At 42.4% G+C, this 26,528-nt stretch overlaps 1 protein-coding gene across 1 annotated transcript in view; it reads right to left on the reverse strand.

Moving 5' to 3' along the window:
• The window catches only part of LOC133889836 (achilleol B synthase-like), an 82,550-nt gene extending 56,802 nt beyond the window's left edge, over positions 1 to 25,748 (reverse strand). The window contains exons 1-6 of the mRNA XM_062330314.1: positions 25,411 to 25,748; positions 22,651 to 22,836; positions 16,218 to 16,307; positions 15,929 to 16,123; positions 15,567 to 15,651; positions 15,252 to 15,418 (exon numbers count right to left, since the gene is read on the reverse strand). Of these exons, the coding sequence (XP_062186298.1) occupies positions 15,252 to 15,418; positions 15,567 to 15,651; positions 15,929 to 16,123; positions 16,218 to 16,307; positions 22,651 to 22,836; positions 25,411 to 25,614 (927 nt within the window). The 5' untranslated portion in view covers positions 25,615 to 25,748. The remainder of the gene's footprint in view (positions 1 to 15,251; positions 15,419 to 15,566; positions 15,652 to 15,928; positions 16,124 to 16,217; positions 16,308 to 22,650; positions 22,837 to 25,410) is intronic.
• Between the last annotated feature and the right edge of the window lie 780 nt (positions 25,749 to 26,528).

Here is a 26,528-nt window from a genome sequence, read left to right on the forward strand (position 1 = left end):
GCACAGGAGCGTATACTACGGTCAGATAGAGGCCATCTGGGAACTGGATTACTTGGGATTCAAGGTACCCCTGCTTCGGTGTTGTTCGGTACACGGGACAAAGGGCGTTACGAAAGACAAGTACGGATTCACTAGCGTAAATCTCAAACTTGTCGGATATAAGGACGAACCTTTCGTACTCGCTAAATAAGTTGCTCAGGTGTTTTATGTGACTGACACGGCAAATAAGAAACTTCATGTGCTTCTCGCCGGGAAAAGACGGATCGTCAGAGTTGAAAACGTGGTTGATGAGGACGAGTACAATCAATTTGATGAAATCCCCCTTTTTGCTACTGCAATCAAGCCATAGGTTGCACAGAACGAGAAGACTTCATACCTACATTCCGACCATAACGAAGGGATCCATGTCAAGAAAGCACGAAAACGGTGAGTACATGAATCAATGTAACCTCAAATTAATTTGTAATAATTAGTGACAGGTGGTAAATTCACCCGTCACTGTTATTCGAACATTACTGACGGGTGGTAAGTTCACCCGTCACTAATGGTATGATTATAAATAGCGGGCCCGAGAACCGTAGCCTCCAATTTTGCCTAAGTCCCATCGCGCCCGCCGCCCATTCCTCCGATTTACACATCCTCCTCGACGCCGCCGCACCCCCCGTCCTGCTCCTCTAAACCAACGCCGTCTATGGCCACCAACGATAAGGACCTAGCGTCGTCATCCTCGGTGCCAGCCCCCGACGATGACTACATCAATTGGGACCTGTTGATGGTGGAGGCGGAGGAGGAGGATGAGAAGTAGGAAGCGATTGCCAACGATGAGGCGATCGCTCGCGCCGTCCATGAGGCGGAACTCATCAGCGCAGCCGAGGAAACGGCGGAGGCCATCGTCAGTGATGAAGCCATCACACACCTCTTGGCGGAGGAGGTGGAGATGGGTGGCAATTCCGATGCCGACGATGGCGAGGAGGAGGAGCAGGAGGAGGATGACGAGATGGGTGGCGACTCCAACACCGACGACAAGGAGGAGGAGGAGGAGGAGGAGGATGAGGAGATGTGTGACTCCGACATGACCGACAACGAGGAGGAGGAGGAGGAGATGGCCATCGCCGGTGGCTACTCCGATGATGACACTGATGAATCGTAGTTCATTACTTACCTAGGTTTATGGTGGTAATCCGAATTTAGCAATTTGGATTTAGCACCCTTCTTTTGTAGTCTGGATGGGTATTTTTTTTGTGTAATCTGGACCTACTTTTGTAGTGATGAACTTAATTATCATCAACTTTGTAATATAGTTAAGTCTCAATTTCAATGTATCTCGATGTCCCTAGAATGTGATTATGTAATTTGTGGTTGCATATCTTCAACTGAATGGTGATTATGGCATGAATGTATCTGGATGTGTCTTATTTGCAGGAGAAGACGGCCGCTAAATCCTGACTTCTCTTCAGGATGTAGCAAGTATACAGGTAAAACCCTTAGAATGATGAGCACATTAGTGATGGGTGATAAGGTCACGCGTCAGTAAAGAGGTCATTATTGACGGGTTAATTTACTAACCATCACTAATTAACAAGTCCCAGTGACGGGGTGGCAAATCCACCCATCACTGTGACCTGATCATTAGTGACGGGTGGTAAGTTCACCTGTCACTGTGACCGGAACATTAGTGACGGTTGGTAAATTTACCTGTCACTAATGATATGTTTATAAATAGCGGGCTTGGGAATCCTAGCCTTCAATTTTGCCTAAGTCCCACCACGCTTGCCGCCCATTCCTCCTCGCCTCCTTCTCCCAGTCATCCCCGAGGCCGTTGTCGTCTCCATCCCTCTCCCCAACGCCGTCTTCCCTTGTGACCTCATCCCCGACTACCCCGACGCCGAGGAGCCCACACTGCTGTCGCCGAGGAGCCCATTGGGGTTGGAAGTACAGAAAATACATGCATGTCCAAACGATTGCATGTTGTATCACAGAGAGCATGCAGACTTGGAAGCGTGTCTCGTCTGTGGTGCATCACGGGACAAGCGTGACCGTGATGATATCGATGTTGAAGGAAAGAATAAAAGGCCTCCCATCAAGGTGATGTGGTATTTTCCTATAGTCCCCCGGTTGGAGCGTTTATTTGCGAACAAAAGGCATGCCAAACTGTTGCGGTGGCACGCTAAGGAGCACAAGGATGATGGAATGCTGAGACACCCCGCTGATTCTACGCAGTGGAGAAACATCGATAGGAAATACAAGGAGCCCTTTGCAGAAGATGTGAAGAATATAAGATCTGGGTTGAGTACAGATGGGATGAATCCATTCGGCAACATGAGCAGTAGTCATAGCACTTGGCCTGTGACTCTATGTATCTACAACCTTCCTCCTTGGTTGTGTATGAAGCGGAAGTACATTATGATGCCGGTGCTGATACCAGGGCCAAGGCAACCTGGCAACGATATCGATGTATACCTGAAACCATTAATGGAAGATCTTGTAATACTGTGGAACGATGGTGTGCAGGTATGGGATGCATTCAAACGAGAGAACTTCACCCTACGTGCAATGCTGTTCGTAACAATCCAGGATTGGCCTGCCCTTGGCAACCTATCGGGCCATAATGTCAAAGGCTATTGTGCATGCGTGCATTGTTTGGATGAAACAGTGAGCTTGTGGCTGAAGAATAGCCGAAAAATGGTGTACCTAGGTCATCGTAAATTTCTTCACAAGAATCACCCGTACCACAGCAATAGGAGAGCTTTCGATGGGAAAGTTGAGACTCGATCACCTCCTAAGCATCGCACTGGGAGACAAGTATATGACATGGTAAAGGTACTTAGGGTTATCCTTGGAAAGGGACGCGGGAGTACACCAGTTTTGAAAACTAATCTTAGAGCTCCTATGTTCAAAAAGAAATCTATTTTTTATGACTTAGCTTATTGGCTGGATTTGGTGGTTCGACACGCAATCGATATCATGCACATTGAGAAGAATGTGTGTGATAGCTTGATTGGTATGTTACTAGACATACTTGGCAAAACAAAGGATACACTCCAAGCATGGAAGGACCTGAAATGTTTGAAACTCAGACAGGATCTACATCCCGAAGATATGGAAGAAGGCGACAAATATCTTGGTCCTGCTAGCTACAGTATGAGCAAGGCGGAGAGAATTGTAATGTGCAAGTGCTTGCATGGAATCAAAGTTCCATCGGGTTACTCCGCCAACATAAAGAGATTAGTGAACATGAAAGATTTGAAATTAATTGGCATGAAGTCTCATGATTGTCATGTGATGATGACACAGATCTTCCAATTGCAATTAGAGGTATTCTGCCGTCGAAGGTCCGAAACCCAATCATAAAGTTGTGTTCTTTCTTCAACGCGATATCACAGAAGGCCATCGATCCGACCAAGCTAGATAAGCTGTAGGAAGACGTGGTCGAGACTCTATCCCAGCTTGAGGCGTTGTTTCCTCCATCGTTTTTTGATATCATGGTGCATCTCATTGTTCACATTGTGAGAGATACGGATTCTTGGCTCCATGTTTCTGCATTAGATGTACCCTTTCGAGAGGTTCATGGGAGTTCTGAAGAAATATATTCGTAACCAAAATCGGTCGGAAGGCTGCATGGCCGAGGGCTAGGGAACCGAGGAGGTCATTGATTTCTGCGTCGACTACATGAATCTCAAATCGATTGGTGTGCCTGTATCTCGCCATGAGGGGAGGCTACAGGGGAAAGGGACGATAGGTGCAAACTCATTCCGCACTAACGACCCCGTTTCATTCACGCAAGTACATTTCGCAGTTCTACAACAATCAGTTGTAGTGGACCCATATGTCAAAGAACACCAGAAGATGCTACGCACCATAAACCCAGGGAAGTCCGATGTTTGGATCGCGCGAGAGCACCGAGATCATTTTGGCGCCTGGTTACGTATACAGGTGATGTATAAGCAGATAGAGTGTGCTCAATTGACTATGTTGGCTCACGGACCGTCAACTACAATCTTCACATTCCAAGGATATGACATAAATGACTATACATTTTATACGAGAGCTCAGGATAATAAGAGCGCCAAGCAAAATAGTGGTGTCCGTATAGATGCCTACGACTGCAATGAAAATAGGGAGACCTACTACGGATTCATAGAGGATATCTGGGAGCTCGACTATGGAGTGTTAAAGGTTCCTCTTTTTCGGTGCCAATGGGTCAGACTCCCATGGGGTGTGAAGATCGACAAGTACGGTATGACTACAATGGACCAAAAACTCGTTGGATATAGAGAAGAACCATTCGTACTTGCGAACGATGTTATGCAAGTCTTCTATGTAAAGGACCCAGACCCGGCTAACAAGGAGGAGCGCCACGTGGTTCTTCAAGGAAAAAGAAGGATTGTCTAAGTGGAGAATGTTGTTGATGAGGAAGACTACAATCAATTCGACGCGCTACCTCCTTTCGGAGAGGACGTTGAACTAGGTCCCATAGAAGACACCGACGAACCTCCCTTTGTATGCCGTGATCATAATGAAGGGCGAATAGTTAAGACAAAGTAGCTATGTATGAATTTGTTTTAGATGTAATTAATATACCTTTTTGTTATGGAACCTTCAGTTTCTAGTTTATGGTGGAACATAATTTTGGTATATAGCAAGTTCAAATTTAAATAAATATGTATTAGGATTTTAGGTCAACAGAATGTTAATAAGTATAGATAGTACACAATAAATCAAAATAACTTGAGTAGCGTAGCGGTTTGTTCGGTCTTACTTATGCAGGTAGTGGGTTCAAGTCTCTTCGCGCGCGCGAAACTTTGAAAATTTTTTGCACCCCAAGTCACAAGCAGGGAAAGGGGTTTCACTACCGGTGGACATATTAGGCCGGCAGTGAAACAACTTTCACTGCTGGTGAAGTTATTGGGTCGGAAGTGAAAGTACCCTTTCACTGCCGGTGCTCGAATTGAGCCAGTAGTGAAAGCCCTCCCCTATATTATATTGCTTGACGCCTACCCTCTGACACATAGAAAAATTGAGCACTGCCCCGACACCGCCGTCCCCGCCGCATCCTCCCCGACTTCGCCGTCCCCGGAGCCCCACCGTCCCTGTCCCGGAGCTGAGGCCGCCGTCTCTGTCCCCTACATCGCAGTCCCCCGTGGCCCGTCCCCTACACTGCCGTCCCCCCCCCCCCCCTTCCCCCGCCCACCTCGCCGATCGATAGAGCAAAGGTAAATCCTCCACCCTCATTGGTATTGGGTGCCTTGCCGACCACTGTCAGTTTGGTTACTATCTTCCTTTGATCTCAACAATCTGGATGCATGGTTCTATTGTTCAGTGATGATTAAGTTCATTGAAATTGGACTAGATAAGTGAGTACAATAGATAAGGTCATGTTAGTTCTCTGATTGCTAAAGGCATAGGCAGTAACTGGTATTTGAGCTTTGTTTCTGTATGATCGGTTCCTGTATGTTGATCTTGATATTTTGTTGGTTTCAGCTTACTACCTAATTGCATTAAACTCCTGGACATGAGTTGGTGTATGATAGAGCAGTAGGTTGATGATTCTGTGTCTGAGGCTTCAATCTCCTGCTGTTCTATTGCGCAGATAGCTTCTTGTTATACAGGAGCTTCTTTCTCTTCCAGTGTTTAGTCACTTGTTCAGTAACTCTGTCCAGGATGTTGTAGTAATTCAGAGAATTCTTTATCAAGATCTTCTAGCTGTGTATTTGGTTCAAAGGAAGCAAACAGAATGCCATAATGCTCATAATGCCATAATGCTCATAATTGCTTTGATATTTGGTTTTGCGAAAACCAGTTAACAAAATGCCATAATGCTTAGCCTCATACATTAAATGCTCTCTATGGAGAAGTAAACATTTCTTTTGAAATACAATAAAATAGTGGCGATGATGATATGGCTCAAGGCTGTATTTCTTTATTACTTCTAGGACTTTAGTACTGATTACATGTTCGGAGAGTAAGCAACAATTAAATGCTTTCTCTCTGAACATGTAATCAGTACTGAAGTCCTAATAAGGCCATTTGCTAGAGCCACTGTGCCTAATAGTTTTTTGCAAGAATATTTTTTGGTGTTAGTGTGGTTTGTAGTATATCATTTTTGCATATTCTCTGAAATTTAGGACTGCTATGACATGGTATGTTGTTCATCGTGGTCGGCAAAGTGGAGTGTTCTCCAGTTGGGAGGAATGCCACGCACAAGTTAATGGATTCAAAGGAGCATGTTACAAAGGATACAAGTCCAAACATGAAGCTGTTGTGGCATACAACAGTCAAGTCATCCAAGCCGAGCTAAAATTGGCTAACTTTAAAAATAAGAAATGTGATTTCATGTGTAAAGATGTCATAATCCTAGTTCTCGTTGTAATCATCATTATTTTTCTATGTAAGATGATGTGACTTGTAAGATCAATGTGTCAACTATCAGTACCTTTATGCCTATTTTACTTTGTAAGATGCGACTTTTGTTTTTGTTAAATGTGTTCATAACCTATCGATTCCTTCATAGTTATCTCACTCTTTCGACAACCACTCTCCCTCCCTCGTTGGCTTTATCTCTATCTTCCTCCTTCCTCTGCTCTTTATATGTAGAATACTCAACCGCTCGTCATCATCGTATGCAGAACTCCCAGGAAGTGATGGCATCACCAACCGCCAATCCAGGCCAGGTGTTAAAAGGAGATGTAGTGCCGCCGTCAAACATTGAAGAAGGTAGCCTGAGCCACTACCTTAACCTGGACCAAACAGACGCATGTGGAGGCGATGAGGTAATTCATAAGTAGATGAATGCATCTGTTGTACATATTATCGTATAGGTTCCCAATAGTTTTTTCGCTTATGCGCAGATGCTTGACGCTTCGGAGGGTCATGACAATGAGCAATCCCAGGAGCGGTATCGTGTCTGAGGTCCCTCGAAGATGCCTACGGGATGATTTGTGATCACGGAGGTCTCACCAGCAGGGGAGCCACCTGCACCAGAGAGAGTTCTGGGGCCATAGAAGTGAGTCTGTGGGATTGCTGTTAAGGATCACATGCCCATCAACTACAGATTGTGGACTGGTGAACAAGGTGATCCGCACGTGGTTCCTCATTCGATCAAGAACGACATCTTGTGGTCTAAGATATTAGAGAAGTTTGACTTCCCTAAAGAGACAGATATGGAAGTAGTTAAGCGTAAGATGTTAATGATCATGGGCCTTTCATTTAGGAACTGGAAGGGGACACTAAATAGAATATATGTGTAGAAAGGTACAACGTCAGATTTCCACAAATGGCCACAACTGGAAGATCATTGGCAAGCCTTTGTGGAGTACAAGTTGTCGTTAGAAGCACAGAGGTTGAGTGAGGTGAACAAAGCAAACTCGAAGAAGAACCTGTACCCCCACAGAGTCGGCAGTCGTGGGTACGTGAGGAAAGAAAGGTAGTGGCAACAACAGCTAGATGAATTGTGAGAGAGAGGTGTCACACCTGAGACGGAGGGCTGGAGCGAACGATCGACACACTTCCTTTTTGGGAGGGGTGCTTCTTACTCGTCTGATGGAAGCTTATCCTTTAGGATCTCCAAAGACCTGGAAGTGATGCAAGATCTTGCAAAAAAGCTTGCGGAAGCCCACGAGTAGTCTTCACAAGGCACTTTCAAGCCAGAAAGGGATAGGGACGAACTCACCTTGGCCTTGGGAAACAAGGAGCACGGTGGTCGCACACGAGGCGTTGGGGTGATGGGTTGGAAATTTGGATTCCCAGACAACGTCAACAGTTACAAGAGTCAAAAGAGATCCCAAGCAGTACGAGATGCAGAATGAGTGGCAGAACAAGCTAGGATGATGAAAATGCTTGAACAAGCACTACAAAAGGAGAGGGAACATACAGAAGAAAAACTAGCACAAGCAGTGTCCCAAGCCCTCATGCCTCAACGAGGTGCCATTCTTAGCGAACAGGAACGGCCGAAAGCGTCTCCTGATGGTGCGCGCTCCAGCCCCGGTGGTCGTCGGAGCAGTTGTGCATCTACAGGGGTTCCAGTAGCTGAATCCATCACTTATCCTATGGACCTCATCACAGCACGGACACCATGTGAACTACACATTGGTGCTAGGAACATTACCATCAAGGTGGCTTCCGGTGTGGCTTATCCCCGTGGCTCCCATGAACAATTGCACAGACGTCTGATACCGGAGGGCTACGCTATCGTCGAAGTAGATGAGGCAGTTGACCAGTACCGCCATGTTGAGGTGGACTATCCCGCAGAGGAGGGGGCGAACACTATAGGAGAGAACGAGCACACATTCATCGCGTGGGAGAAGGCCTACATAGTATTTCCACCAGGGACAGCTCCCGAGAACCTCTACTCTCCAGTACACCTCGGGCCATCATCGCCTCTTAGATCTCCCTCTCCTCACACATCTCCTAGAAGAATTCCACCTCCTCAGCCATCGCCTCAAAGAAGTCCACCGCTCAAAAAGCCAACACCATCAAGAACCCAGCCATCAGCTCGGCAAACACGATCAGGTTCCGCAGCATCCAAGGAGACGACATCATCTAAAAAGTCGGTGGCATCTAAGAAGTTGGTGGAACCCAAGGATGTCTATTCACTCACTGATGAGGAAACCAAAAAGATTGTGGATGCCAGTGTTAAGTCTCACCAAAAAGATTGTGGATGCCAGTGTTAAGTCTCATTTCCATCCTCCACCACCTCTACCGAAGCATGTTGTGCCTGAAGATGCCGTGAAATTTTTCACGAAAATGGCCAAAGTTAAACAGACGGGGGCGGCTTCAAGAAAGCCACCGACTGACTATGAATGCATCAGTAAGAAGCAGGCCAAGAGCAAGTCAGGCCCAATCATTAAGGATGCTCCAAGCATTGCGGACTTCCTAGCTGAATCAAGAATAACAGCAGAGGAACTAGCACGGCTTACTGTGGGAGCGGATATCTAAAAGATGGATGTTACATGGCCATTTGAGTTAACCAAACCTTTGGTCGAACCAGATATAGAAAGAAACCTTACAACTCAAATGCGCCGATTACATCAATGGTACTTGGAGTATTCCAGACAGGGTTTTCAGGCATTCCCCGTAAGATATACAGATGATTATTTCCTCAATGGGGATGGCTCCTTCTGGGTGTATTTCAAGGACTTGTATGAATTGTATAAGGCAGATGCCCTCGACGTGTCTATAGTCAGAGTGTGGACTTTGTAAGTGACTTATGCATATAATTCACGTTATATGATCTCGTACCTTGAAATTACATAGCTAACTTCTCTCTTTCGTAGAATGGAGATCCAAGCATGTGGACAAGACTTAGATAAGAAAGTAGGATTCATCGATCCTGGGCTTGTGAACTAGGAAGTTATAAGCGAGAATCCAGACTTCACTGAGGACTACTTATTGAAGTGTCTGCTTCACCACCAATACAAGAAATTCATACTCTTACCCTACAGCTATGAGTACGTGTATGCGCGCAAGGGCATCCTCATTTTAATGGGCAACACGATTCTAGTACTAATTTGCTATGGTGACATATTCTGCAGTTTTCATTGGATCCTCCTTGTCATCCACCCAGACTTGAGCAAGATCATTGTCTTGGACTCACAAAAGAGAGATCAAATGACTTACCAACACCTCATCGACATGCTAAATAGGTTAACTCGATCATTTAATCTTCTCGACGATTGCATCTAAATTTAATTGGTATTCATATTCACGTACAGGGCATACACAAGATACCGAAAAAAGAATATCATCTACTTTCCATTCAGGAAGCAATATGATGTAAAAACTGACTTTCCGGTACGCAGGGAATATTCATGTCTTGCATTTCCTACTGAATAAAAAGGTTCAATTCATTCCACTGACGAATCCTTCCCTCTTGAAGTGTATGAGGCAGCCAGCCGGCAACAATCTCTGCGCATTTTATGTTGTTACTAACATGCACGCATTCAGCTCGGACGAAGATGCTGTTAGGTTCAATGATCTTGAGGTATGAAATTAATAACATATTGATACCTTTTTTCAATTTCTATACGTGTTCAAGGACTAATTCTTTCGATTCTTCAAACGCAGTGCTCAAAACTACGCACAAATGCATTACAACCTGCAGAAATACATGCCCTTCAAGAACAGATCACCGGGTTCTTCTTAGAACATATTATCAACCCAAACGGCAAGTTTCATGAACCGATCGTGCCATCCACGCGTCACAAATCTTCAGATGACACCATTCCTTCTAGTACAGAGTATGCGACAAGGAGGAAGGCTACCAAGGGGCTTGACAGCGTATTATATTTCGGCAAATGACATGATATTAATGTATGTCATTAATTACTATTTATGAATGAATGATATGAATTACTATGTATGGTGCAAAGTTGGTATCGACGGGATGACCTTCCAACGATGATGCGAAGGAGGAGCAAGAAGCAGTGGCCAGGAAGCGTGCCCAGGACGAGGATGAGAGACTGGCCCGTCAGCTGTGCGCTGCGGAGGAGCAAAAAGCTGCGTCCCGTAAGCGTGCCCAGGAGGAGGAGGACGGGATGGTGGCCCGTTAGTGTGCTGCGGAGGAGGCCGAAGGCTCAAACCATAGAGACGTTCAAGCGTACAGGTAGAGGGATACTGGACTGGCTGAACTCGACCGACTTTTCAGGGGGTGACCTGTGAGAACTATTATGTACATATGTGTGTTTGTCGATGCCTATGACTTGAAATATGTGTTCATTACTATGTATTAATGAGGTGCATTTATTATTGATTTACATTAAATATATGTATCATTGTATACATGTATTGAGAGAGAGACGAAGAGATCGAGGAGTGAGAGGGAGTACAGAGAGGACAGAGAGAGGGAGGAGGGGAGGGAGGAGAGGCAAAACATTGCCGGCTGAAGGATTTAGCCGGCAGTGATGCCTTGGGTATCACTGCTGGCTGAATCCTTGAGCCGGCAGTGATAAGGCCCTTCATTGCTGATCCACGCAGCCGACAGTGATAGTCCACGACTATCACTGCCCGTTGCCCACTACCGGCTCCAAAACTGGCAGTGAAGGTGGTTTTGGAGCCGGCAGTGAAGGGGGTTTCTGCAGTAATGTCAGATAGTGGAGAAATCACCTTCAAATCTAGCGAAACCGAGTTACTTGCTCAAAAGGTGAAAAAAATAGCTACCCACTCCTCTGAAGGTTCATTCACCGGGGTCAGGGAACATGACGTGCTCTCCACTGCACTGGGAAATCCTGAGCACCCAGGTCGCGTTCGAGACGTGTCCAGTTCCCAGGGCTGGAAGTTAGGCTTCCCCGAACATGTCGGGATTTATAAGAAGAGGAAGAGGTCGGTCCCAATAGATGTGGAAGCATTGACCCAGTCAATCAGGGAGATCGTTTATCAAGACATCCTACAAAGGTTTGCGGCACAGGGAGTCGTAATTCCTAGCGCACCAGCGGGTGATAGCCCCATTGCTGGACACAAGAGTAGTCAAGCCTCTAAGGAGGTTGAACAACCTGCCTTCTCTCGATCTGTGGAGCCCGATACCATAGACCTTCTCGATGGGCCCACACCGTGCTCGCTGGTCATAAGACCTAGAGGCTATTATATTGAGGTTGCAAAGGGCCAGGTGCATCCAAATGTCCAGGTGTTACATACGGTCCTGATACGTCCTGGCTACGCTGTGGTCTTCGTGGATTTTGTACATGCTAATGCCGTGGACACAGATTTGCTCGTCCCCTCCAATGATGAGATACAAAAGCTGAGTTAAGCTCGTCTTCAAAGGATCCAATGGAAGAGAGGGGACATCGTGGTGTACACGAAACCATATAGGAGCGATCCGCCTGGGCATTTAAGTTCCCTACCCCAACCTCAGCCTCGAGATGCACTAGTTGTGTCGCCTTTGGTCACTCCGTCATCTACAGTTAAGCTTGAGGGCAGCCCAGAGAAGAAGAAGAAGCCTTTGCCCACTCTGTCATCTACAGTTAACCAACCTGAGGGCAGCCTAGAGAAGAAGAAGAAGTCCAGACCAGGGTCCAAGAAGCAGCTGCCGAAGAAATCCAAGTCCTCTAGTAAGGACTCGTTCAACGAGAAGTACCAGATAGGGGAAGCTTAGACTACGGCAAACCCAAAATTCAAGCCTGGGAAGCCCTTGCTGCCGGCAGATCCACTTCAGCGGGCGAGACAACCTTGTGTTGAGTTGCATAATTTCTACCTGCAAGGTTGTAGAGAGAAGAACATTTCTGTTGTCTTATATTACCAAAATTGTTACTTCTTGACTGGGGACGGCTACTTCCTCGTGGGCTTCAACGACTTATACGACCTCTTCAACCTCGATGGCCTGGACGTAGGGTTATTGCGATGCTTTACATTGTAAGCCCTTTCAAACTAGACATTCGTTAATTATTACCACTAAATTCTCTGATCTAACTAATTTCTTATCTGTAGACACTTGATACAAGAAACGAGGAAGAAGGAGCCCTTCGGATTCCTTAACCCCCAAAATATGTCGATTTCTATGATGCAACAACAAAGGCAATTCGTTGTGGAATATGTGGCTAGGGCAATGAGCCACTTTTCGAAGAGAGACTACCTGATGGCCGCTCACAACACGGGTGGCCATTGGATCTTACTGGTCATTGCCCCTAAGTGAAACTTGGTCTAGTACCTCGATTCATCAAGACCAGTGGTGGGACCTAACGGCGAACTAGGACAACGTGACTATACTGTCGTCAAACAAATCCTCGACGAGTACGCTCTTCATGACTTAGGTTACGTATTCAACTTTTCAAACTTACACCAAATGTTGACTAGATCCCTCTTCGCATGTAGGGCTTTCGACAACTATATGCATTGTGATCCAAAGTACGATCCGAAGGAGCCCTGCACACTAACACATAAGACCACCTTCACGGTAAGTGCCAGCAGACATATTTGTAAATACTTTACTACTACATTTTTTCCTTTCGAACTGATAGTTTTTTCCCTCTCCAGTGCCACCAACAACCACCGGGTAACTCTTGCGGATTCTACGTTGCGCGTCACATGCAGCTATTCATGGCAGCAAAGGATATAAAATCCCCAGATATAAGATAATTGCATGATCTTTTCATTGCTGCTTCTATTCATTACAAATATCCGATGATAAAATGATTTTGCTCACGCTAATTGCATGCTTTTTCCATAACTACTTTCATTAAGCAGGAATTCAGCATACCAGACGGCAACATCGAGGAGTCTGCACTCTCCAACATTCGAGCACGGATCACCTCATTCTTAATGACCAAAGTCATCTCTTGGAAAGGCGAGTTCTATTGTAGGGAGGCAGGGCTCTGACTTATGTAATTTGTCGTTCCACTTTTGACTTATGTAATTTGTAACTATCTTGATGTGGACTTGCGCCATTGTACATTTCAAGGACTTTTGATTATGTAATTTGTGGTTGCATATCTCGTGACTTTGTCCCTACAGTGTATGTCGTATCTGGATGTCCCTACAATGTGATTATGTAATTTGTGGTTACATTCGTATCTGAATGTGTCTTATTTGCAGGAGAAGACGACTGTCAAATCCTGACATTGCTTCAGGATGCAGCCAGGAAACAGTTAAATCCCTTCGGGGGATGAGAACATTAGTGACGGGTGGTAAATTCACCCGTCACTGATGACCGAGTCCTAGTGACGGGTACCTTTCCAACCCGTCTCTGGGACTCCGTCATTAGTGATGGGTGTTAAATACACCCGTCACTAATGACTCATAACCAGTGACGGGTGGTAACACCCCATCGCTGATGACTCGGTAACCAATGATGGGTTGTAGCTACCCGTCACTGGTTCTAGATAATTAGTGACGGATGATAAATATACCCATCACTAATGACTCGGTCACTAGTGACGGGTTGTTGTTAGCACCTGTCACTAATGACAGAGTCCCAGATACGGGTTGGAAATTTACCCATCACTAATGAATCGGTCACCAGTGACAGGTTACGGTTAGAACCCGTCACTAATTACCGAGTACCAGAGACGGGTTGGAAAGCTACCCGTCACTGGGGATCGATTATTAGTGATGGGCTACAGGCTCTAATGACGGTCTCAGTGATGGGCTACAGGCCTTCTCAGGCCATAGGAGACGTATTTTAGTGACGGGTCCCAACTCGTCACTAATGTTTTCGTAATAAAAGTGATGGGTGCGGTAACCGTCACTAATGACAGTTATCATCCATCACTAATGTGTTATTCTAGCATAGTGAATCCTCCTACATCTATGCTATAGGCAAACCCAGCAAATATTGCCTTCTGTTGAGACTTAATCTATCCGAAATTGGTGGCCCGGAATGATTTGATATCACGCCTCACCAACATCGCTTTGTCCCAAGAATGGGACGAGTTCTGATGGAGTCTCAACCAATCAGGGAAGTTCTCTGTAAACTCCCTGTATAAGGCAATGGCCCAAGGGGAAGAGCCAATCCAGAATAGTCATATGTGCAAGTTAAAAATTCCACTGAAAATTAAAATTTTCCTTTAGTACTTAAACAAATGAGTGTTTCTAACAAAAGATAATCTAGCTAAAAGGCAATGGCAAGGAGTTCAGAAATATTGTTTTTGTCACAAAACAGAAACAATAAACACCTTTTCTTATTTTATTTTGCTCATTTCGCATGATTTATAATACAGGTGGCATCATATATTTACCGACCATGTAGTGTGTACCTAATATGCTTGAGAACTGGCTTCAGAGTCTTAGTAAAAAATTAAAAGGTCATATTTGATGGCAGTGGCCACATTCTGTTGGTTATTGTGGCTATGTAGGAATGACATCATCTTTAACAAAAAGATATATTCATCTTCTTTGCAGGTTATCTTCGTATGTACTCATTAGCTCCGCTCGTGGTCAGTTTTACAACGGTAGGACCACCGCGACTTGGTTATCAGGAGGGAGTGACCCGGAGTGACCCGGTAGTCTAGATTCCTAATAGTCTAATAAGAAGAGTCCCTACATCATTATCTTGTTTACTCTATTTGGGTCTCCCTTGTATCGTACAACTTTTACTTCGTTGTCTTTTTGGCTATGTGCAATATGGTTATGCAAAGTCCGGAGGCATTTTCTTATGCATTTGTATGAAATGTTGTGAGATAATAAAGCTTCATTTTCCAAAATAGATATAAAATCTCCCTGATATTAGATTGTCTGCACGACCATAATTATATAGACTAATAATATTTTCAACTTGACTAGTACGTAGTAGTGAAGTTTCGGTGCTTAGAAGGATAGTAACAAACCTTAGCACAAGAACAGCGAGCCTTGTTCCAATCGATCTCATTGTATGGTATATTGTAGATCTCATCTCTTATTGCTAGAATAGTTGGAGTGATAGGTCCAACAAATTTTTTTCCATAAATGTAAGCCATTGGCATGTAAACCATCCGACAGAAACACCAAAATCTTCCTAGAAAAAAAATGTTTATTAAATGCAAAGGTATAGAGTACATTTGTATAATTATTTGGACATATTTGAAAATTAACACAACAATAGTTGGAAGGAATATATACTTGTGGATATACGAACTAGATAGCGTGAGATTAAAAATAAATACCTGGATGAATTGGAAGGAAATGTGGAAGCATCCACAACTCAGGAATAATTGCATTATTTCCTGACCAATCATATGCACCTATTACCTTAGGTTAAAAACAATATTGGATTGTGTTAATTTCACTCCCAAACAAATAGTGCTTATAATATTGAAAATGTTCAAGGTAATGAAATTCTGTTCAATTAATCAGCAGCACTTCTATGGTATTGCAGATAAATCAGCAATAAACCTAAAATAAGAATTATATTCCATCTATCAGAAGAAACCTATTTAATTAATTAGAATTGGGTTAAGAGTTTTATATCCTTTCATTTGTGGTAGACTAAAAATAATGTATCCATTTGTATTCTCGTAATGCATACCGAGAGATATATCTTTGCCCATTGTGGTGCTGCAGTTGCACTTCCATGGGACAAAATCCAAGCACGCCCTTTGGATAATCCATCATTTTCTCCTTCAAGCGCCTCTCCGAGGAGCCTTAAGGTAGCATAGTTTACGCATGTGCCAAACATGGAGCTTGGTCCCAAAGTATGTGTGCTCCAACCACCATCCTCATTCTGTATGGATTACAAATTTATAAAATATGTTGCAAATATGTTTAATATATTCAACATTTTATAGAAACACTGTTCTAAGAAAACTTTGCCATACCTGAATGTTGTAGATGTAGCGACATATCTCGCGTATATGCTCCAATGATAAAACATCATTCAGTGATTGCGTGACATATAAAGCAAATATCTGAGAAGAAACAAAAGTGGCAGTAGTGAGAAAGTAATGTTTTGATATTTATAGAAATCAAAGTATGTTTATGATGAGCACAATACACTTTCACAAATCAAACTGGTTAATGGAGTTAAACCAAAAATGAAGTAATTAAAGTTACACAATTTATTTACTGGACCAAACAGTTGACCCTTGGTGAAATATCATACGAAATATAACCTCAAAAGGATATGGAGCAGAATCCAATTACCCACAATGCTCAACTGTTTAGAATTGAAAATTTAGCCTTTGGAATTTGTCATTAAACTTTTGATTTTATCTGAAAGTAAAAAATAAGTAGAAAAGCTAATAAGATAAATTCTGTGGGAACAGAGCACTTGTCATTTATTTCTTCCATTTTAATTTGATTCTTGTTTTCCAGAGCTCTCTAATTTTTTCCTTCAAAAATCCAAATTAATTTAAAAGTTCAATCGGATGTTTGCCAAATTAAGCTACCTTCGACATGAGTTTTTTAGTATGTCTTATCACATTAATGTGTTAACTCCGCCTATGTTGTACCAACATAGCCGGTCCCAAGCCCGGGTTAAGGAGGATGGTTGTGATAGACTTGGCGAGTCAACGTAAAAAATATATAGCCACTCTTATGGAGATGAAACCCAAAAGAAATCCATTAGAGCATTACCCTCTTAGCGACATGCTATATCTGACCCGGGTGTGGTGTTAAATGGGAAAGGGCCAGGCCATTACCCCTTGGTGATGCATCATATCTTTTCCAGATACCGTGATAAGTGGGCAAGAATCGGATCATCGCATCCTTAGTGGCGCGCTACATTGGCGCTTGGGTGTAGTGAAAAATGACCAAGGGTACATCTTCTCATTTGTCTCGACGGGTGTGAAGAGTAAGGAAGCTAGCCAAGCCAAGTAGGATCCATTTGGGTAGTTGAATATGGGGTCCCTAGTAGGTAAATTGTGAGAGTTAGTTTATACAATGGTTAGGAAATGTGTAAAAATATTCTATGCATCTAGGAAACTAAATGCAAGGGACAGAAGGCGAAGGAGGTGGAGAATACAGGCTTAAAGCTATGGTATATGGGGACTGCAAATAGAAATGGAGTTGGCGTATTGATCGACAAAAGCCTCAAGAATGGAGTGGTAGACATCATGAGGCATGGAGATAGGATTATCCTTGTTAAGCTAATTGTTGGGGATTTGGCTTTGAACGTTATTAACATGTATGCCCCTCAAGTAGGTCACCATGAGAGTGTCAATAGGTAATTCTAGGAAGACTTGGATGACATGGTTAGTATTGTGTCTATTAGTGAGAAGCTCTTCATATGAGGAGACATTAATATCCATGTAGGTACATCTAATGTAGGGTTTGTGGCGGTGCACGGGGGCTTTGGGTTTGGCAGTAGGAACCAAGAGGGAAGGAATGTCTTGAATTCTGCTATGGCCTACGACCTGATAATAGGTAAAATCTTCTTTAGAAGGAGACAATCCAATTTAGTGACCTTTAGTAGTGGCCACCACTCTAGCAAGATCAATTTTGTCCTTACAAGAAGAGAGAATAGATATTTTTGCTTAGATTGTAAGGTGATACCTGGAGAGTGTGTTATCCCTCAACATAAGTTTATGGTGGCTAATTTTTGCTTCCAAATACGTGTTCGATGCGACAAACACGCCAAAATCGGAAGAATGAAGTGGTGGAAGTTGAAAGGAGTTGTGGCACATAATTTAAGGAGAGGGTTATTAACAAGGACCCTGGAAGGAAGGAGAGAATGCAAACAACATGTGGATGAAGATGATAACTTGCATTAGGAAGGTGGTTTCGGAGGTTTTTTGGGGTGACCAAAGGAAGCAGGTGCGAAGCTAAAGACACTTGGTGGTGGAATGAGGATGCTCAGAAGGCTATCTAGGAGAAGAAAGAATGTTTTAGATGCTTACACCTTGACAGGAGTGCGGACAACATAGAGAAGTATAAAGTGGCAAAGAAGAATGTAAAGTGAGCTGTGAGCGACGCAAGGGGTCAGGCTTATAAGGACCTTTATCAGCGGTTGGGCACAAGGGGGAAGAAAAAGGACATCTATAAGATGGCTAAGATCCATGAAAGGAAGATGAAGGACATCAACAAGTCAAATGCATCAAGGAAAGGACCGGTCGACTTCTGGTGAGAGATGATGAGATCAAGGCTAGATGGTGAGAGTACTTCAATGAACTATTCAACATGGAGAATGAGAGATCTAACATTGAGCTGGATGAATCTTTTGATGATACCAACAGACGATTTGTATGAAGGATTTAGGAAGTTGATGTCAAGGAAACTTTAAAAAGGATGAAAGGAGGCAAGGCGAAAGGTCCTGATAGTATCCCCATTGAGGTGTGGAGATGTCTTGCAAATATAGCGATAGCATGGCTAACTAATCTCTTCAACCTCATTTTGCGGTCAAATAAGATGCCTGAAGAATGGAGAAGTATATTAGTACAAATCTTCAATAATAAGGGAGATATTCAAAGTTGTACTAATTACAGTGGAATTAAGTTGATGAGACATACAATGAAGCTATGGGAGAGAGTTATTGAGCATCGCCTAAGAAGAATGATAAGGCAACTTATGGAGAGATATAGGGAACAAAAGAAAGATTTGCGCATGGTATTTATTGACTTGGAGAAGTCTTACAACAAAGTACCCAGGAATGTCATGTGGTGGGTCTTAGAGAAACACAAAGTTCCAACAAAGTATATTACCCTCATCAAAGATATGTACAATAACATTGCGACAAGTATTCAGACAATTGAAGGTGCCATCAATGACTTTCTGCTTAAAATAGGACTACATCAAGGGTCAACTTTGAACTCTTATTTATTTGTTTTTGTAATGGATGAGGTCACAAGGGACATATAGGGAGATATCCCTTGGTGTGTGCTCTTTATTGACGATGTAGTGCTGGTTGACGAGAGTACGTAGGATAGGGGTTAATGGGAAACTGAAGTTGTGAAAATATACTTTAGAATCGAAAGGCTTTAGACTTAGTATGGCCAAAACTGAGTATACACTACCTCAAAACGGGCTATCACAGACGGTTGTTAAACCCTATCAAAGACGGGTTTGGTTTCCGTCTTATGCAAAAGTGTCTATGATATCGAGCTTGTCACAAACGGGTAACACTCCATCTATAATATAGCTACACATAGATAATTTTTATTAATATCTGTCTGTGTCTTATGACACATCACAGATGATTTTTCTTAATATCCATCTTTGCTTAGTAAGAGTCACAGACGGCGTTTGTTTAAACCCATCTGTGATTACTAAGAGTATGTGTCTCCTTTTTTCCTATAAGCAAATTTGCTTATAGGGGGAAAGGGTCTAACAAATATACACTTTATGATTCTCAAATTAAACACATTATCACATTGTTCAGAACATCAATCAAACAAAACACAGGTATTTACATATATATCATAAAGATGCAAATCACACACTGTTCAAAACACATAAACATAGCTATCTATACATCATTGGCCGATCGACACCGTATTCCAAAAGGATGAAATTATTGACATCATGGAGATGCCATCTTCCAACAAGATGAAAAGTGATTGACAAACTTGGGTCGATCGACACCGTCTTTCAAAAAGATAAGATGATAGATATCATCTCAGCCTCCTATGTTTCATCACAAAATCAACCGAAGCATCATCTTCAAATAGTAGATCTTAGTCATATGGATCTGGTAACACCTTGACTATCCCACGCATTAGCCAAAACAAGACTACGTTATTGCCACATCACCAGCCATGGTTCAGTAAGAAACAGGCAGTCAAGCCTGTCTTGCAGTTGATGAAAATGTCTCTATTCTAACAAACAACAATGGAGAAATTTCCATCCGATAGAACAGAATAGAGAACGCGGTTGATGGTGTACATAGGGTTGACAGAGGGGGCCTTCACAGCAGCAAAGAAGATGAATTCCACTGGCCAAAGTCGACTCCAAGCATCCACGCCGTAAAAGCCACCATAGGGACAACTCCATCCTACCACCTCCTCATTGTCGTGAATTGCGCCATTGCAAATCTACGACGGAAATAAGGTTGTGCCATCAAGTGCACAGATCGAAGCAATAAAAACCTAACAAACTCTAACTAAACCACAATAGAAACCATATGATACTCACCTCAGTGCAATGAAAGGGATTCAGCCCCCGCCGAGATCTCTCCTCTCATATGTTGATGGCAAGTGAGGACGCATAACACTCCTCGTTTCTCAGTGCAGTTACGCACTTGGATATGGTGAGTGAGGAAGATGAACACTTCTTGTCTCTTTATATTGAGGGGTTGTGTATGTGAGAAGACAAAAGAGCATGGGGAGACGAGCGGTTTGTGTATGTTAGAAGCCCAAAGAGCCAGGCGAGATAGACAGTCAAATTTGAAAATGTTTATGGTTTTTAAATACAGACGTGTGTTTATAAAATCCGTATGTGTCTACCGAATAGACACAGACGGATCTTACAAGAAACCATTTGTACAATTTCACAAACAAATTTTTCTAAATGACGTATGTTTTTGTATGATAGAAATAGACAGATTTATAAAAATCGTCTGTAAGTTCATTCACAGCTAGACACCTAGCTTGTTACAGACACATTTGTCTTTGCAACCGTCTGAGGATATTTTGTCTGTGATGAGTCCTAAGAAACCTTCTGTGACATTCCGTCTGCTTTCAATAATTTTGTGGTAGTGATATAAGGTGCAATTTCGGTGCTACTAGGCTTGAGGGACAAGATGTTAGTTCTCGGTGGAGAGGTAGTTCCCAAGAAGGATACCTTTTGATACTTGGGATCGACGCTACAACGGGATGGTGATATCAATTAAGATGTTAGTCATAGAATCAAAGTCGGATGGATGAAATAGCACCAAGCTTCCTCTATGACAAGATGGTGCCACAAAAGTTGAAAGGTAAGTTCTATAGGACGGTGATTCAACCCGTGATGTTGTATTGCACCGAATATTGGGTAACTAAAAGGTGACATGTGCAGCAGTTAAGTGTAGCAGAGATGCGTATGTTGCAATGGATTTGTGGTCATACAAGAACGGATAGGATCCAAAATAATGATATACGTGATAGGGTAGGGGCAACACCAATTGAAGAAAAGTTTGTCCAACATCGGTTGAGATGGTATGGATATATCCAACGGAGACCTCTAGAGTCACTCGGCCAATACATAGTGGCCGGGATACTAAGACGCACTGATAATATAAAGAGAGACAGTGGTCAACCAAATCTAATATGGGAGGAGTCCGTAGAGAGAGACTTGAAGGAATAGAATATCCCCAAAGAACTATCTATGGACAGAAGTGTGTGAAAGTTAAGAATCTATATGTTAGAACCATAACTTATACATCAATCTTCTCGTACTTTATTACTTTTATTTTTTTACTATTACTAGTATATTTATTTATTATTAATTGTTTTATCATCATCTTTTTAGTTACTAGATCTTTGTGTCTTTCATCTCTAGCCTTTGCTTGGGATAAAGACTTTATTGCTATTGTATCACATTAATGTGGTGCTCAAACCAAAGTTCTGTTCACATTTGCTCCAGATGAAGGGTCGTACTCCATATATCCATTCTCTTTATGTTTTAAATAGATCGAACCTAATCCCCATGTGCCTTCATCAGACTGGATTTAGCTTAACTACTCTACAAATTCGGATAGGTTGAACTTAATCCCCATATCTCCAATAATGACCCAAGTAGGATAATATATAATTAAATGCTGCTCGGTACTGTTTTTAATAATTGCATTCATTATAATATACTACATTATTTGTGTAGGTAGCGTACAAGTTAAGAAGAAATGTCTTGACCAGTAAATCATGGTCACAATCGCCATTTATTATCCATAATAACACTGTAGTAATGGATCCAACAACAATGATGTTATTTCTCTATCTTGCTGCATCACCGTTAACCGTGTAAGATTCATACTATACCTCTGTTCTTAAATAGATATAGTTTTAAGAATTTGATTTTATTTTTAAATAGATGTCGTTTTAAGTTTTTAAGGTGGTGTTTTACTATAGTGCTCATATTAAATGCTATTGAAAAGTAGAGTTTCAATTCAATGAGTGTGGTGTATTGGTAGTTTATGTGCCATTGATTGAATGTAGAAGAAATTAAGAGGGGTAAATATGTCATGTATGAAATAATTTATTGCAACCTTGTTCTGTGCCGAAGGCTAAAATAACGTCTAAAAGAGAACAGAGGTAGTATCATTTAGCTATTTATGATGTAATTGTGCTTTGATAATTCAAAATTGGGTGAAGCTTGGCTCCCCTTAACTCATAAAATTCATACCATGAGAGGCAGAATGAACAAAATCCCACTGAAACCACCAGGCCAATGCCCATCTTCTGCTTGCAAAGAACAGTATTGACTAAGGGCACGCCTCAACACAGTTAATATAGCTTCTTCGGTGACTTCTGAATCCTCGTTAATCTTGATGGCTGGAAGATTTGTATTATGAAGGTTCTGTTCTGCATACTGCAATGTTGATACATCCGTAAGACATTTTTTTAAAAGACCACGTTTGTAAAAATCTTGTGTAGTAGTAACAAAAAGTAAATTTTATCGGAGAAAGGTGCATAACTTTTCTTACAGGATAAGAAATCAGTGACACATAGCATAAATAATCACAGAAGGTTGTCCACAACAAATGAAAGCAGGCATACATACCTGAAGTATAAATTAGGTTACAAGCTCTAGAGGCCTGTTGTTTTTTTATTTTTTATAAAAATTTGCCAAACTTGATTCAACCATTTTTGAAAGTGTAATTCTTGGAACCTATGCTTTATTGTGAAACAAAGGCATGGCACAGCAATTTATGAAGCCTAATTCAACAGTTTGAAAGAATATAGCTACAACTATGTAATTTTTGTGATACACTGACAAGCTAATTAAATCTGTAGTTTTGCTACACAAAATTTTAAATCCGTTAGTGTTGTATATTTCTTTTCAATTTACCTACAGTTTTGTGAAATATAATCATACCTCTTATATCAGTCTTTTGACAAAAAAAAAAGTGTTCATTTGAACACACTACCGGATTTCGAGACTTTGCCGTGTGCCTAGGGCACACGGCAAAGGCCTAAAAACACTCGGCAACGTGTTTGCCGAGTGTAACACTCGGCAAAGCACTGTCGGCATACACAGTACCGGCAAATAAATGTTTGCTGAGTGTTTTATATCACGCACTCGGCAAACAAATTTGCCGAGAGCCAAATACGACACTCGGCAAAAAAAGCGACCTAACGGCGACAGGGCTTTAATGGTCTCTTTGCCGAGTGTCTAAGGGATACACTCGGCAAAAAGAGGAAACGTGGCGCTCGCACATCGTCCCTTTTTTTGGGCAGTTTGCCGACTTTACCGAGTGTATTGGAGGGCACTCGGCAAAGTGAGCACAGAATAGCTCGACGTATCATATCATGACACTATGGCAAGTCTCATGTTTTTCTGACTTCGTTTGCTTTTTTTAGAATTAAAAAACCAATAAGCTACATGTTGCTGGTCGAGTGTTGCCGCCCAGATGTTTCAAATTTCTTTTTATTTCTTGGGTAAGGCCTAAAAATAGACTCAACAACATGAATATAGTTTTTCTACCCATTTTTGTTCATTATTTCATGTACTTGCAGATCAAATTTGACTTATATCCATTAAAAGCCTAGAAAATGCACTTAATGAATTAAAAATAGCAAACGGACACAAAAAAATGCCAAATTTTAACATCGAATATGCTATGTTGTATGTTGAGTGTAGAAAAAGTTTCAAGGTCAAACGACAATTCAAACGTCACTTCAGGTTCAAACCTGATCCGTTCCCTCTCGAAACCACGATTCTTCCCCGGAGATATTTCGGTTTCTAAGCATCGTACGTGACAACTTTTGTGAAACCTTCTCAATTTTTTATCTCAGCCTCTACGTACCATATCATGACACTATGGTAAGTCTCATGTTTTTCTACCCATTTTTGTTCGTTATTTTATGTACTTGCAGATCAAATTTGACTTATATCCATCAAATAATTTCTTATGAAAAAGAGTTGTCTATAAAGTTAGATTTCGATGGAACATAGCAAACATGTTATCTATCCAAGAATCACCAAATGAAGTCGCTTTTTTGTTCCACCACTTCTCACTATGCTACCAGCTACCTTCTCTGATGCACTTAACGATGAACCAAGCAAAACCCATAGATCAGAAGGGCAGCTTGGTGTGTTAAGCTGATCTACTTTTGCTTCTTCCATTTGGCAAGCATTGAAAATTCTTTCTTTGTCTGGATGACAGCTGGAATGATAGTATATAGCAGAGAAATTCCTTTTTTAAGGCAAGGAAGAAGAATTGTCATTCTCCTTCAGAGCACAACTGATTCCAAGGGCCGCTCCCAGGAGTCCACATCTGCTGCATCTCAATCTTGAAGCACGACTGAATTCTAACTCCAAGTTCATAACAATATCATCCTTAAACCATACTGTAGTAGTACCGGAATCGATGTGTGGCGGCCTTTGGTTGGTTGTTATTACGAGAAAGAAAAGAGAACAAAAGGAAACCAAAAAGAAAACAAAGAAAAAAAATCTTTTGCCGAGTGCTTCATATCGGGCACTCGGCACGGTTAGACAACACTCGGCAAAGGGGCGACTCGCCGTCAGCCGCCGAACGGAGGGACACGTGGCGCGTTGTTTGCCGAGTGCCCGAATTCGCCGAGTGTTTTTTCTCTATTTTGCCGAATGCTGTTGTTTGTCGAGTGTTTGTTGAGGTATTTACCGAGTGCTTAGTTGTTTGCCGAGTGCGTTAGTCGGGCACTCGGCGTAGGTGATTGTTTGCCGAGTGCCCGATATAATACACTCGGTATATATGTAGACACTCGATATACACATCGTTTCCGGTAGTGACACCCATGAGCCGTGATAAATATGCCCCTGCATGCTTTTCAGCGCTACATGCAGTGTCATCATAGATCAGCACGACGCATCTAAGCAAAGGGATAACATATATAGCAACATGCACTAACAGGAAAGAAACAGCAATCAAGCTAGTCGTGTTGTACTAGAACATGTACATACCTGCATGCGCATGAGGAGATCGCTGCACTCCCGTTGCGTGAAGCGGTTTCGGGTGTACTCACGCCGCAGCCTCTCCACCTCAGAACGCTCCTCCGGAGTGCCTGCGTCGGGGTCGAACTCCCACACCTCCCGGCCGAGGAAGCCATTTGGCGAACGAAGCAACGGGTGACCGCTTGCCCTCTCACCGATCTTTAGCCTCCACATGCTGCAGCACAGTGCTCAAGAGGTAGCTACGATGGTTAGAGAAAGGGGGATCCTTCCCAAGGATACCTAACTAGTAATTTATAGGGACGGAGGATATGATCCGTATCAATGATTTTCAACGCAATACAGCTGTATGAAAGCAACGCACACTAAATAATTTGTCGGGGCAAATGCTTCATGCAGTACTAGTAGACCATTGGCATCCATGAGATCGGGACAAATTTGGAAAATATCCAACGGATGAAACGGACTGTCGTACCGACAACGCGCGCGCCCGCACCGACAACCTTGCAATTAATTAACGTGCTCTATCCAAGGTGCGCCTGCAAGCTGCACCTTTTGAAAAAAAAAAAAAGGTACGCAGGATAAGCACCACATTCATCACTCAGTACCCAAGAAAAATTAACGTGCTGCATCCAAGGTGTACCCGAGCTTGAACCCTGACAAACAATTATCGATACGCGTGTAGATATCGCACTGGAAATAGTGGTTATTGTCGGTGGCCTTACTGCTGGTTTTGAAATCAACTGAGACACACTTATCACTGTTGGTTCGTACACTACTATAAAAAACATAATATTAGTTAGTTTCAAAAACCGACTTAGGTACTCTGATTCCAACCAGTTCATAAGCTGTACATGTCTAAGATGGCTAAGTGAGTAAAAACCAACTGGAAAAGGGCATTGTGTCAGTCGGTTCATGGCAATATTAATAATTTTGACAAAAAAATTCAATATCTCTAAATAATGTGACAAAAATTTCACTAATAACCCATCAATAATTAAATTTCCAATATTAATAATTTTGACAAAAATATTTCTAAATAATTTCACGAAAATTATTTAAATAAAAATATTTTTAAATAATGTGATGAAAATAATTTCGAAAAAAATATTTTTAAATAATTAGTATGC

Source organism: Phragmites australis, chromosome 13 (genome assembly GCF_958298935.1).
Source record: "Phragmites australis chromosome 13, lpPhrAust1.1, whole genome shotgun sequence".
Lineage (NCBI taxonomy): Eukaryota > Viridiplantae > Streptophyta > Magnoliopsida > Poales > Poaceae > Phragmites > Phragmites australis.